Source organism: Nerophis lumbriciformis, linkage group LG36 (assembly GCF_033978685.3).
Source record: "Nerophis lumbriciformis linkage group LG36, RoL_Nlum_v2.1, whole genome shotgun sequence".
Classification (NCBI taxonomy): Eukaryota; Metazoa; Chordata; class Actinopteri; order Syngnathiformes; family Syngnathidae; genus Nerophis; species Nerophis lumbriciformis.
In genome coordinates this window covers 17,696,360-17,711,034 of record NC_084583.2, presented here as the reverse complement: position 1 = coordinate 17,711,034, position 14,675 = coordinate 17,696,360, and the positions used below count along the sequence as shown (strand labels likewise).

The following is a 14,675-nucleotide window of genomic DNA, read 5'->3' as shown; positions in this document are numbered from 1 at the left end:
TCACGCCATGACCAGTCCAATTCACTTGCACCTCGGGAGAACAAACCACACCATAGTCCAAGTCTTGACAATTTATTGTTAAAGATAAGCACTTTCATATTGAACATTGAACAGTGCAACATGAACTTTGAAAAAAAAAAATACAAAAATAAATACCCAAATGGAAAAAACTTCAATGTGAAAATCTATCTTTCTTCCCTTAACTTGATGAAAACACCATCAAGTTGTAACTTATGGTCTTTCTCACTTAATGCTCAGACTAAACAACTGAAACGCAATACAGGGCCAAAAATATGGACCAGGGGCCAGTAGAGGGCTGTAGGATGGAGGCCACCCATACCCAAATATGCTCCTCAATGTAAATTCAGGGCTTCCATGAAATGCTGTGAAATCAGTGCACAATCAGTAGTAGTAATTACTGCACGTTGATATGGATAATAGCAAACACATTTATTTGGCACAAAATATATTTACATTCGCTCAAACAACCCGGTATTGCAAGAAAATGTGGAGTTTTTGTACCGCTGTTTTTTTGTTTTTTTTTACATCCCTGACAGGAATTTATTAATGTTGTTTAAAGAAAAAAAAACAAGAAAAAAAAAACCACACACACATACACAGGCAGAGGGCACTTTTTAAGACGAGGCAAAAAGGGCAGGGGCTCAAGCACCCATAGGGCCCTATGTGTGCACGTGCCTGAAACGGAATACAATGATTTGCAAATCCCTTTCAACCCATATTCAATTGAATGCACTACAAAGACAAGATATTTGATGTTCAAACTCATAAACTTTTGCAAATAATTAACTTAGATATCCATGGCTGCAACACGTGCCAAAGTAGTTGGGAAAGGGCATGTTCACCACTGTGCTACATGGCCTTTCCTTTTAACAACACTCAGTAAACATTTGGGAACTGAGGAGACACATTTTTGAAGCTTCTCAGGTGGAATTCTTTCCCATTCTTGCTTGATGTACAGCTTAAGTTGTTCAACAGTCCGGGGGTCTCCGTTGTGCTATTTTAGGCTTCATAATGCGCCACACATATTCAATGTCTAGACTACAGGCAGGCCAGTCTAGTACCCGCACTCTTTTACTATGAAGCCACGTTGATGTAACACGTGGCTTGGCATTGTCTTGCTGAAATAAGCAGGGGCGTCCATGGTAACGTTGCTTGGATGGCAACGTATGTTGCTCCAAAAGCTGTATGTACCTTTCAGCATTAATGGCGCCTTCACAGATGTGTAAGTTACCCATGTCTTGGCCACTAATACACCCCCATACCATCACACATGCTGCCTTTTACACTTTGCGTCTATAACAATCCGGATGGTTCTTTTCCTCTTTGGTCCGAAGGACACGACATCCACAGTTTCCAAAAAACAATTTGAAATGTGGACTCGTCAGACCACAGAACACTTTTCCACTTTGTATCAGTCCATCTTAGATGAGCTCAGGCCCAGCGAAGCCGACGGTGTTTCTGGGTGTTGTTGATAAACGGTTTTCGACTTGCATAGGAGAGTTTTAACTTGCACTTACAGATGTAGCGACCAACTGTAGTTACTGACAGTGGGTTTCTGAAGTGTTCCTGAGCCCATGTGGTGATATCCTTTCCACACTGATGTCGCTTGTTGATGCAGAACAGCCTGAGGGATGGAAGGTCACGGGCTTAGCTGCTTACGTGCAGTGATTTCTCCAGATTCTCTGAACCCTTTGATGATATTACGGAGCGTAGATGGTGAAATCCCTAAATTCCTTGCAATAGCTGGTTGAGAAAGGTTTTTCTTAAACTGTTCAACAATTTCCTCACGCATTTGTTGACAAAGTGGTGACCCTCGCCCAATCCTTGTTTGTGAATGACTGAGCATTTCATGAGAACTACTTTTATACCCAATCATGGCACCCACTTGTTCCCAATTAGCCTGCACACCTGTGGGATGTTCCAAATAAGTGTTTGATGAGCATTCCTCAACTTTATCAGTATTTATTGCCACCTTTCCCAACTTCTTTGTCACGTGTTGCTGGCATCAAATTCTAAAGTTAATGATTATTTGCAACAAAAAAAAAGTTTATCAGTTTGAACATCAAATATGTTGTCTTTGTAGCATATTCAACTGAATATGGCTTGAAAAGGATTTGCAAATCATTGTATTCCGTTTATATTTACATCTAACACAATTTCCCAACTCATATGGAAAAGGGGTTTGTAAATAACTTCTTAGCCAGTCTAAAACTACTCCTGTCACACCAAATGAATGCAACTTGGACAGTAATATAGAATGATCTATAGTGTCAAATGCTTTTTTAAGATAAATAAATACCCCTATAGCAGGGGTGCTCATTACGTCGATCGCGATCTACCGGTCAATCTCGGAGGGTGTGTCAGTCGATCACCAGCCAGGCATTAAAAAAATAGTCCTAAAAATGAGCGATCATAAATCTTCACTATGACGTCACTTTCGTCACTTGATTGACATTCACGGCACCCGAGGGTCTTCTGAGATGACGCTGGCTGCTGACAGCTCATTAAAATTACCGACTGGAAGGCGAGAAACACTTTATTTCAACAGACTCTGGCGCCGTACCTGTCGTCAAAACTCCAAAGACCGACTGCACAGTTGCACAATAAAAGCTCTGCTTCATCCTGCCTGCGCTACCAAAATAAGAGTCTCAGAAAGCTGGCGTGCACAAGCTAGCAAGCTACGGAGTTTGCCGACAATGTATTTCTTGTAAAGTGTATACAAAGGAGTACGGAAGCTGGACAAATAAGATGCCAAAAACCAACCACTTTCATGTGGTATTGGACAGAAAGGAGGACTTTTTTTCTCCTCCATTCGAAAATGCGGACGTTATCATCACCACTGTCTGATTCCAATCAATGCAAGTCATCACAATCAGGTAATACACAAACTTATATTCTTGTCTTCATGAAAGAAAGGAATCTATATGTGTTAAACATGCTTGTATTATCTTTAACCACCTTTAAGTTGTTAACAATATTAACTATATGTGTTAAACATGCTTGTATTATCTTTAAACACCTTTAAGTTGTTAACAATATTAACTATATGTGTTAAACATGCTTGTTTTATCTTTAACCATCTTTAAGTTGTTAACAATATTAACTATATGTGTTAAACATGCTTGTATTATCTTTAACCACCTTTAAGTTGTTAACAATATTAACTATATGTGTTAAACATGCTTGTTTATCTTTAACCACCTTTAAGTTGTTAACAATATTAACTATTTGTGTTAAACATGCTTGTATTATTTTTAACCACCTTTAACTTGTTAACAATATTAACTATATGTGTTGAACATGCTTGTATTATCTTTAAACACCTTTAACTTGTTAACAATATTAACTATTTGTGTTAAACATGCTTGTATTATCTTTAAACACCTTTAACTTGTTAACAATATTAACTATATGTGTTAAACATGCTTGTATTATCTTTAACCACCTTTAAGTTGTTAACAATATTAACTATATGTGTTGAACATGCTTGTTTTATCTTTAACCACCTTTAAGTTGTTAACAATATTAACTATATGTGTTGAACATGCTTGTTTTATCTTTAGCCACCTTTAAGTTGTTAACAATATTAACTATATGTGTTAAACATGCTTGCATTATCTTTAAACACCTTTAACTTGTTAACAATATTAACTATATGTATTAAACATGCTTGTATTATCTTTAACCACCTTTAAGTTAACAATATTAACTATATGTGTTAAACATGCTTGTATTATCTTTAACCACCTTTAAGTTGTTAACAATATTAACTATATGTGTTAAACATGCTTGCATTATCTTTAAACACCTTTAACTTGTTAACAATATTAACTATATGTGTTAAACATGCTTGCATTATCTTTAAACACCTTTAACTTGTTAACAATATTAACTATATGTATTAAACATACTTGTATTATCATTAAACACCTTTAATGTATTAACAATATTAACTATATGTGTTAAACATGCTTGCATTATCATTAAACACCTTTAACCTGTTAACAAAAACATATATAACAACGTCTACGAGGTGTGCACTTGTGAATGCAAGATCCGTGATGAACAAGACTTTCGTTCTTCAGGACTTTTTCTCATCATGCTCTTTGGATATACTGTTCTTGACAGAAACCTGGATCGGCACTGGTGAGTCTGCTGCTTTTTCAGAGCTATTACCTCCAGACTGTACTTTCATTAACACGCCGAGAACAAGCGGTCGTGGCGGGGGTTTAGCTATTGTTTTAAAGGAAAGCGTTCATCACAAGGTGATCGTGGAGTGGTCTTTTCCCTCCTTTGAACTGAGCTGTTTCGAGCTGCGACAGACTGATCCAGTATTTTGTGCTGTGATCTACAGACCACCAAAGCACAACAAAGATTTTATTAAGGACTTTTCGGACTTCATTGCTTTTAGTCTGGTGCGCTACGACAAGATTTTAATCGTCGGGGATTTTAATGTACACGTTTGTTGTCCTTCTAAACCCATGGCCGGAGAGTTTTTGGACTTGATCGAAGGTTTTAATTTGACTCAGCATGTTACTGGCCCAACGCATGTACACGGACACACTTTAGACCTTGTACTGTCTTATGGTTTTAATGTTGACAATGTCGTTGTTGGTGATGCTGTGTTTTCCGATCATAGTCCTGTTATGTTCAATTTAAGTTTGGACCCTGATGTAAAACCGCCTGCCGTGCGTCATGAGCGTGTTATTAGAACTGACACTGCAGCCGCCTTTTCTCCTTTGTTCACTGTGTCTATGCAGAATATATCACACTCTGCAGACACTGAACAATTAATGTGCTCTTTTATTTCCACATGTTCTGAGATTCTGGACAGTATAGCGCCCCTCAGAGCTATACGTCCAAAGTCAAAACAGGAGCCTTGGCTCAATGAAACCACACGCACAGCTCGGCGTGAGTGGCGAAGGGCGGAGCGTAAGTGGAAAAGGGATCACTTGGAGGTCTCTTATCAAATTTTAAAAGAAAGCTGTCAGAACTATCAAAGTGTGGTTAAAGCTGAAAAAACTAAATATTTGTCAGACTTAATTTCAAATAGTATTAACAAGCCACGTGTTCTTTTTAAATCTATTAGTTCTGTTCTTAATCCGAATCCAGCCACTTCACTAGAGATGACAAGGGAAACTTGTGAAAAATTTCTCTCCTTTTTTAACGACAAGGTTGCTACTATTCGGGCAAATCTTTCTCCTTCTCCATTTAGTTTCAATGTGGCCACTCGGTGCTCGGCTGTGTTTTGTCAGTTTGAGCCTGTGTCCATGCCTGAGCTTACAGGAATAGTCGACAAATTAAAACCCTCGTCCTGTCCCACAGACCCAGTCCCCCCTCGCTTTTTTAAAGAAGTTTGGGACTCTATTGACTTATCTGTTAGGGACATCATCAACAGCAGCTTGATTTCTGGCAGTGTGCCCTCTTTTTGTAAAGGAGCTGTTGTTGAGCCTTTGATCAAAAAAACAGGTCTTGATCCTACAAGTTTGTCAAATTATCGGCCCATTTCTAAATTACCTTTTGTGTCAAAAATTTTGGAGAAATGTGTTTTGGCGCAACTACAACCTTTTTTAGATGAAAATAGCACTTTAGATCCATTTCAGTCTGGATACAAAGCTTTGCACAGTACTGAATCTGCACTTTTAAAGGTTTTTAATGATTTGCTTTTAATATCTGATTCTGGCAGCTCTGCCATTTTAGTGCTTTTAGATCTTACAGCTGCCTTTGACACAGTCGACCACACAATTCTTTTAGATCGCCTGAGAGACTGTGTGGGTGTCAGGGGGACTGCATTAGAGTGGTTTAGATCCTACCTGTCAGAAAGGTCTTTCTCTGTCAGGCTGGGGGACGCCACTTCTTCTTCTGCTCCGCTTTACTGTGGTGTCCCCCAGGGATCTATTCTAGGCCCCATCCTGTTTGCACTGTACCTTCTTCCTCTTGGAGAGATTTTTAAGAGGCATGGAGTGTTTTATCACTTTTATGCAGACGACTGCCAAATTTATATGCCTATTTCAAAAGGCCACGGCCCCCTGACACTCCTTCTCAACTGTCTATGCGACGTCAAGGCTTGGTTAGCCCAGAATTTTTTAATAATGAATGAGGGAAAAACGGAAATTTTAGTGTTTGGTCCGGCCCTCACTGACTTGGGACCATTGCAAAATTATGTGCGTCCCAAAGTCACCAGCCTTGGCGTCACTATAGACAGCGATTTTAAACTTGACAAACAAGTCAATGGCGTTTTAAAATCGTGTTTTTATCATCTTCGTCTTTTAGCAAAGGTAAAACCGTTTTTATCTTTTAACCTTTTTGAACAAGTCGTGCATGCTTTTATTTCAAGTCGCCTGGACTACTGCAATGCACTTTATGCTGGCATTAGCCAAAAAGCTCTCTCCCGGTTGCAGTTAGTCCAGAATGCGGCAGCACGACTTTTAACAGGGGCCAGGAGACGCCAGCATATAACCCCAATCCTTGAGAGTTTGCACTGGCTCCCTGTTCATTTTAGAATTGATTTTAAAACCTTGCTGTTTGTTTTTAAAGCTTTACATGGACTGGCACCTCAGTATATCTCGGACCTCATCCAAACTTACAATCCTGCGCGCGCTCTGAGGTCCGAGAGCCAGCTCCAGCTCGTGGTGTCCAAGACGAGACTTAAAACCAGGGGAGACAGGGCCTTCTCTGTGGTCGGCCCTAAGCTCTGGAACACTCTGCCCCTCCATGTTCGAACTGCTCCCACAGTGGAGTGTTTTAAGTCTCGTCTTAAGACCCACTTTTATTCTCTGGCTTTTAACACTACGTGAGTTGTGTGGTCCTCTGTTGTCCTCTGTGTTTTTAAAATTTTGCTTTTGCTTTCTATTTACTGTTTTAATTGGTTTTACCCTTTGAAATTGTTTTTAATCACATTTATTTTATATTGTTTTTAATTGTGTTTAATATTGTTGTGCAGCACTTTGGAAACATTTTGTTGTTTAAATGTGCTATATAAATAAAGTGGATTGGATTGGATTGATATTTCATAAATAAGTAAATATAAATGATATATATGAATGAGGTAGATCCCCACGACTTGATCAATTGAAAAGTAGCTCGCCTGCAGAAAAAGTGTGAGCACCCCTGCCCTATAGTGTATTTCTTATTATCAGTTGCTGTTGCTATATCCTACATTATATTCATTACAGCTAAAGTAGTGGATCTATTGATCCGGAATCCATACTGGCTTTCACTCAACAGCATGTTCTTTTCAATCATACTTGCCAACCTTGAGACCTCCGATTTCGGGAGGTGGGGGTGGGGGGCGTGGTCGGGGGTGGGGCGGGGCGTGGTTGGGGGCGTGGTTAAGAGGGGAGGAGTATATTGACAGCTAGGATTCACCAAGTCAAGTATTTCATACATATATATATATATATATATATATATATATATATATATATATATATATATATATATATATATATATATATATGAAAATATGCAAACAAAACTGTGTTTAGATAATTGATACTTCAAACTTGTATGAATAAATATTAAGGAATATAACATAACTTGGCTTCTGAGCGTTTCAAAAAGTAATGAATAAAATGCTAAAGTTGTTGATAAACAAGCAATTATTTTAATAATTAAATATGCTCATTTTAAATGAATTATTATGATAATTTAAAATCAATTATTTCAAATGTGTTTATTTTAATGTATAATTCTATGGCTGGATGTAATAAGGAGTCACGAAAAAATACAAATAAAAATACAATTAATTTTGATGTTTTTAGCAAAATATAGTAAAAATGTATTTAGTTGTTTTTTTTAAATTAATAAATATATTTATTTTTAGGTAAAATAAACACAATAATACAATTTATCTCTAGTCTGGATGATTTAGTTCTTGTCACCCTGTTGTCCTCCCGTCATGAAAAAAAGGCTGTCCTCACTCAGGTCCGCATGGAGCTGGAGGGGGCGTGGCTTCCAGCTCCGGCTGAAAATCGGGAGATTTCCGGGAGAATATTTGTCCTGGGAGATTTTCGGGAGAGGCACTGAATTTCGGGAGTCTCCCGGAAAATTCGGGAGGGTTGGCAAGTATGTTTTCAATAATTTTTTAAATTTTGATTTAAAAACTTGAATGAATTTTTAAATCATTCAAGTGTTCCCTTTTATTACATTTTAAATACACGAAAACATATGTTACTCATTCAAATGTTTGGCTTTTTCCCCCAAATCCTCATGTGTCCAATGATTTATGATCTTTTAACCACATGAAAACAAAGAACGCCGAAAACGATGGATCTCGCCGTCATACCGATACCACCCGGAAGTCGACAATGTCGATATTTGCGTTGCTCCGCCCACCTGGCAAAGAAGCGGTTGGACAGTGCGCAGCTACGAGCTAGCATTAGCCGACGTCGCCGCACTTTAATGAGCGTCACAAGAAGCCGCTCGTCACCTCCAGCCAGCATAGGACAACACTTTTGACTTTTTCCATCGCCAACAGACGTTTGACAAGTGAGGATTGAACATGAGGAGGCGAATAGAGTTGGCTTTGGGGCTGCTTTGCTGGCTCCTTGCTCACTTTAGTCCGTGCTCGGCGTTCTATCTTCCGGGTTTAGCCCCAGTTAGTTTCTGTGAAGCAGGCAAAGGTGCAGAAGACTGTCAGGTATGTTCACACTCACCTGCATGTCACCTATGTTCACTCTCACCTTTATCTTACACTATGTTGCCTTCTACTTGCCAAATGACACGTCTGTTTGTGGGCTAACGTTAGCCATTGCTTAAAAGGCCCCGTCTATGGCCCGGAAACAGCATGAGCATTGTGCTCCTTATGTTGCTTGCTGGAATGACGTGACGTGGAGATGCTTTTTTGCACTTTCACCTCATGTCACAATGAAATGAAACATTTACAGGTAAAAGCCAGTAAATTAGAATATTTTGAAAAACTTGATTTATTTCAGTAATTGCATTCAAAAGGTGTAACTTGTACATTATATTTATTCATTGCACACAGACTGATGCATTCAAATGTTTATTTCATTTAATTTTGAGGATTTGAAGTGGCAACAAATGAAAATCCAAAAGTCCGTGTGTCACAAAATTAGAATATTGTGTAAGGCTAATACAAAAAAGGGATTTTTTAGAAATGTTGGCCAACTGAAAAGTATGAAAATGAAAAATATGAGCATGTACAATACTCAATACTTGGTTGGAGCTCCTTTTGCCTCAATTACTGCGTTAATGCGGCGTGGCATGGAGTCGATGAGTTTCTGGCACTGCTCAGGTGTTATGAGAGCCCAGGTTGCTCTGATAGTGGCCTTCAACTCTTCTGCGTTTTTGGGTCTGGCATTCTGCATCTTCCTTTTCACAATACCCCACAGATTTTCTATGGTGCTAAGGTCAGGGGAGTTGGCGGGCCAATTTAGAACAGAAATACCATGGTCCGTAAACCAGGCACGGGTAGATTTTGCGCTGTGTGCAGGCGCCAAGTCCTGTTGGAACTTGAAATCTCCATCTCCATAGAGCAGGTCAGCAGCAGGAAGCATGAAGTGCTCTAAAACTTGCTGGTAGACGGCTGCGTTGACCCTGGATCTCAGGAAACGGAGTGGACCGACACCAGCAGATGACATGGCACCCCAAACCATCACTGATGGTGGAAACTTTACACTAGACTTCAGGCAACGTGGATCCTGTGCCTCTCCTGTCTTCCTCCAGACTCTGGGACCTCGATTTCCAAAGGAAATGCAAAATTTGCATGGTTGGGTGATGGTTTGGGGTGCCATGTCATCTGCTGGTGTCGGTCCACTCTGTTTCCTGAGATCCAGGGTCAACGCAGCCGTCTACCAGCAAGTTTTAGAGCACTTCATGCTTCCTGCTGCTGACCTGCTCTATGGAGATGGAGATTTCAAGTTCCAACAGGACTTGGCGCCTGCACACAGCGCAAAATCTACCCGTGCCTGGTTTACGGACAATGGTATTTCTGTTCTAAATTGGCCCGCCAACTCCCCTGACCTTAGCCCCATAGAAAATCTGTGGGGTATTGTGAAAAGGAAGATGCAGAATGCCAGACCCAAAAATGCAGAAGAGTTGAAGGCCACTATCAGAGCAACCTGGGCTCTCATAACACCTGAGCAGTGCCAGAAACTCATCGACTCCATGCCACGCCGCATTAACGCAGTAATTGAGGCAAAAGGAGCTCCAACCAAGTATTGAGTATTGTACATGCTCATATTTTTCATTTTCATACTTTTCAGTTGGCCAACATTTCTAAAAATCCCTTTTTTGTATTAGCCTTAAGTAATATTCTAATTTTGTGACACACGGAATTTTGGATTTTCATTTGTTGCCACTTCAAATCATCAAAATTAAATGAAATAAACATTTGAATGCATCAGTCTGTGTGCAATGAATAAATATAATGTACAAGTTACACCTTTTGAATGCAATTACTGAAATAAATCAAGTTTTTCAAAATATTCTAATTTACTGGCTTTTACCTGTACATGAAGCCCAAACATAACACATGCGATATAAACCCCAGTGTTGGTTTAATAGATACTACTCACAGTTTCATTAAGACAACTGGACAATATTGTTATTCAACCACTTCAGCTTGCACATTTGATAAAGTAAACATGTGTTTTTGTTTGACAGACCGAGATGTAAACATGTGTTTTTGTTTTGACAGACGGAGATACAGCTGTTTGTCAACCGCTTGGATTCTGTGGAGTCAGTCTTGCCTTATGAGTATGACATGTAAGTCACATCTTCACTGTCTCATGCCCAGGTGGCAAAACTCATCAATCATTTTATGTTACCTGCCACGTCATTTTAACATTTCACTAACCACGTTAAACCCAGATTCCGATCTAACAACGGCCTTAACTCATTCTCTTTCTATGCCACATCAATATGGAATGCACTCCCAACAGGTGTAAAAGAAGGGGCATCTCTATCTCAAAACCGCACTAAAAGAACACCTCCAGGCAACTTCAACCCTAAACTAACACCCTCCCCCTTCCACATCCCACCTCCCTGGATTGTAAATACCGTATTTTCCGCACCATAAGCCGCCCCGTGTTATAAGCCGCGCCTTCAATGAACGGCATATTTCAAAACTTTGTCCACCTATAAGCCGCCCCGTGTTATAAGCCGCATCTAACTGCGCTACAGGGAATGTCAAAAAAACAGTCAGATAGGTCAGTTAAACTTTAATAATATATTAAAAACCAGCGTTCTAACAACTTTGTTCACTCCCAAAATGTACGGTAATGTGCAAATGTGCAATCACAAACATAGTAAAATTCAAAATAGTGCAGAGCAATAGCAATAACTTAATGTTGCTCGAACGTTAATGTCACAACACACAAAATAAACATAACACTCACTTTCTGAAGTTATTCTTCATTCATAAATCCCTCGAATTCTTCTCCTACGGTGTCCGAATTAAAAAGTTGGGCGAATAGGGGATCCAAAATGGCCGGCTCCGTCTCGTCGAAGTCATCAGAGTCAGTGTCGCTGTTGTTTTTCCAGCAGTTCCGTGAATCCTGCCTTCCGGAAAGCTCGGACCACAGTTGAGACCGAAATATCCGCCCAGGCATTTACGATCCACTGGCAGATGTTGGCGTATGTCGTCCGGCGCTGTCTCCCTGTCTTAGTGAATGTGTGTTCGCCTTCGGTCATCCATTGTTCCCACGCCGTTCGCAGTCATGCTTTAAATGCCTTGTTGACACCAATATCGAGCGGTTGGAGTTCTTTGGTTAATCCACCCGGAATGACGGCGAGTGTTGTATTTGTGTGCTTCACTTGTTTTTTGACACCATCTGTGATGTGGGCGCGCATGGAGTCGTATATCAACATGGACGGAGCTGCGTGAAAAAAGCCACCCGGCCTCTTCGCGTAAACTTCCCTTAACCACTCGCTCATCTTTTCTTCATCCATCCATCCCTTCGAGTTAGCTTTTATGATGACGCCGGCTGGAAAGTTCTCTTTTGGCAAGGTCTTCCTTTTGAATATCACCATGGGTGGAAGTTTCTGGCCATTAGCATGGCAAGCTAGAACCACAGTGTGTCGCTTAGTAGGAGCCATTTTGTGGTCTTTACAGATGTAAACACACAAAGGAAATGAAACGTAATACCCGCGCGCTTCTTCTTCTATGGGGGCGGGTGCTTACCTTGGCGGTTGCTTACCGTAGAAGAAGAAGCACTTCCTCTTCTACGGGGAAAAAAGATGGCGGCTGTTTACCGTAGTTGCGAGACCTAAACTTTATGAAAATGAATCTTAATATTAATCCATATATAAAGCGCACCGGGTTATAAGCCGCACTGTCAGCTTTTGAGTAAATTTGTGGTTTTTAGGTGCGGCTAATAGTGCGGAAAATACGGTAATCAAATGTATATACTAGGGATGTCCCGATCCAGGTTTTTGCACTTCCGATCCGATACCGATATTGTTTTTGCACTTCCGATCCGATACCGATACTGACCGATACTGGCCTATCCGAGCATGTATTAAAGTTTAAAGTTATTTAGCCTACTTAGTTGTCAGAATCATGTTGAAAAGGGTTTTAGTACTCTTGATAACAACTAGCCAGCTGAATTAGGTGAGTTTGAATAATACACAATGGTTGGTAACAAGAAACTGACCTGTTTATTCAAGAATAAACACAAAATAGACAAAATTATACATGACAGACAGAAATGGCATCATTGAACTAGGGCTGGGCGATATGGCCTTTTTTTAATATTGCGATATTTTAAGGCCATGTCACGATACACCATATATATGTGGATATTTTGACTTAGCCTTGAATGAACACTTGATGCATATAATCACAGCAGTATGATGATTCTATGTGTCTACATTAAAACATTGTTCTTCATACTGCATTAATATATGCTACTTTTAAATTTTCATGCAGAGAAGGAAATCACAACTAAAAAAAACAAAACTAAAAAAAAACATTTCATACGGTGTTGATCTGGAAATGTTTGCCTCGGCATTTTGATGGTGTGGACGTGTGGCACCGAATGGAGATAAGCGTCTCGACAGACGTTACAATATTTGAACAATGATGACGAAAACTGTTGTCTCTGTCGTGTCCGTGGGTCGAAAATTGTTATGCGCTTATTTTTTTATTTGATTTTGTGCGTGGCATAGATTTGCCGTGCGCAGAGGACGCTTTAGCAGTGCGCAATTGCACAGGCGCGCACTTTAGAGGGAGCGTTGCTCGCACGGCTGCGCTAGCATCACAGCTAACGTTAGCCATGCTGCTACCTCTCTGCTGGGCGAGGGCGTATACGTATGTGACGTATGACGTGACAGTATGTGACATATGACGTGACAGTATGTGACGTATGACGTGACAGTATGTGACGTATGACGTGACAGTATGTGAAGTGTGTAAGAAGGTGCGCTTGCTGTCTGTGAGAGGGAGACACAGGAAAGAGTGAGAAGAGCCTGTCGTGTAATGCCAGCAGCTAAAAGCAACTGCGTGAGAATCCACAGGCACAGACCTGTGGATATGTTGAAGGTGTGCTGGAAAATGCGGAACGGAAATTAGGGAGCAGCAGAAAAGTGGAATGTATTATTTAAATAGGTGCGTTTAAAAAAAAAACTGGATCTGGATCGGCATTTTCCCATGCCTTGCCGATACGCAATTTTTGGCAAATATCGGCGGCCGATCCGATCCAAATATCGGATCGGGACATCCCTAGTATATACTTGTTCTTATGCTTTCTGATCCCTCTATGTCCACTACTTGCTGTACATATCCTACCAAGTCAGACCTACACTGTTTCAATGTCCATTTCTCTGATGATGCAATTGTTGATGACTGAAGTGCTGATATCAACCAAACCCTCCTCATCCCACCCCCCAGATTGTAAATAATTCAATGTATATACTCTGATGATGAACTTGTGTGATGACTGCATTATGATGATGGTATATATTTGTACCATGAATTGATTTAACGTGGACCCCGACTTAAACAAGTGGAAAAACTTATTGGGGTGTTACCATTTAGTGGTCAATTGTACGGAATATGTACTGTACTGTGCAATCTACTAATAAAAGCTTCAATCAATCAATCAATCAATCAAAAGGCCCACCACGCCATTTTAAAGTGCACCGCCACGTCATTTTATGTGGTTTGCCATATAATTTAATTTGGCCTACCACATCATTTTATGTGGTTTGCCACGTTCGAAAGTGGCCCGCCACATCATTTTATGTGCCCTGCCACATCATTTTATGTGATTTTCCATGTTCTAATGTGGCCCGCCACATAGTTTTATGTGGTTTGCCACATCATTTATGTGCCTTGTAGAGATTCGCGGATAGGCAATTATTTCATCCGCAACCGCATCAGAAAGTCGTCAACCATCCGCCATCCACCCGATCTAACATTTAATCAGAACCGCATCCGCCCGTTGTTATATATCTAATATAGACGATGCAAGGCATTAGTGAGGTTATAAAGCTTTTGCCTGTTAAAGAAAGGAGACTGATCCAATGCAGCACAGACATTCGCGTGCCACGCTGTCACGGCCCAGACGCACACCAGTGCGCAATCATATGGGAGCCGCGCTGAGCGCACCTCCAAGCGCGTCTCGCTGCCGGCGACCGCCGGGTATGGGCCCGACGCTCCAGCGCCATCCATTTTCAGGGCTAGTTGA

At 40.5% G+C, this 14,675-nt stretch overlaps 1 protein-coding gene across 2 annotated transcripts in view; it reads left to right on the top strand.

The window, feature by feature from the left end:
* The first annotated feature begins 8,346 nt into the window (after positions 1–8,346).
* Positions 8,347–14,675, top strand: part of tm9sf5 (transmembrane 9 superfamily protein member 5) — a 47,841-nt gene continuing 41,512 nt past the window's right edge. The window contains exons 1-2 of one of the 2 annotated variants that reach the window (XM_061930084.2): positions 8,347–8,662; positions 10,685–10,752. In XM_061930084.2, coding sequence (XP_061786068.2) covers positions 8,525–8,662; positions 10,685–10,752 — 206 coding nt within the window. In that variant the 5' untranslated portion in view covers positions 8,347–8,524. The remainder of the gene's footprint in view (positions 8,663–10,684; positions 10,753–14,675) is intronic. The other variant, XM_061930085.2, reaches the window with a different exon arrangement.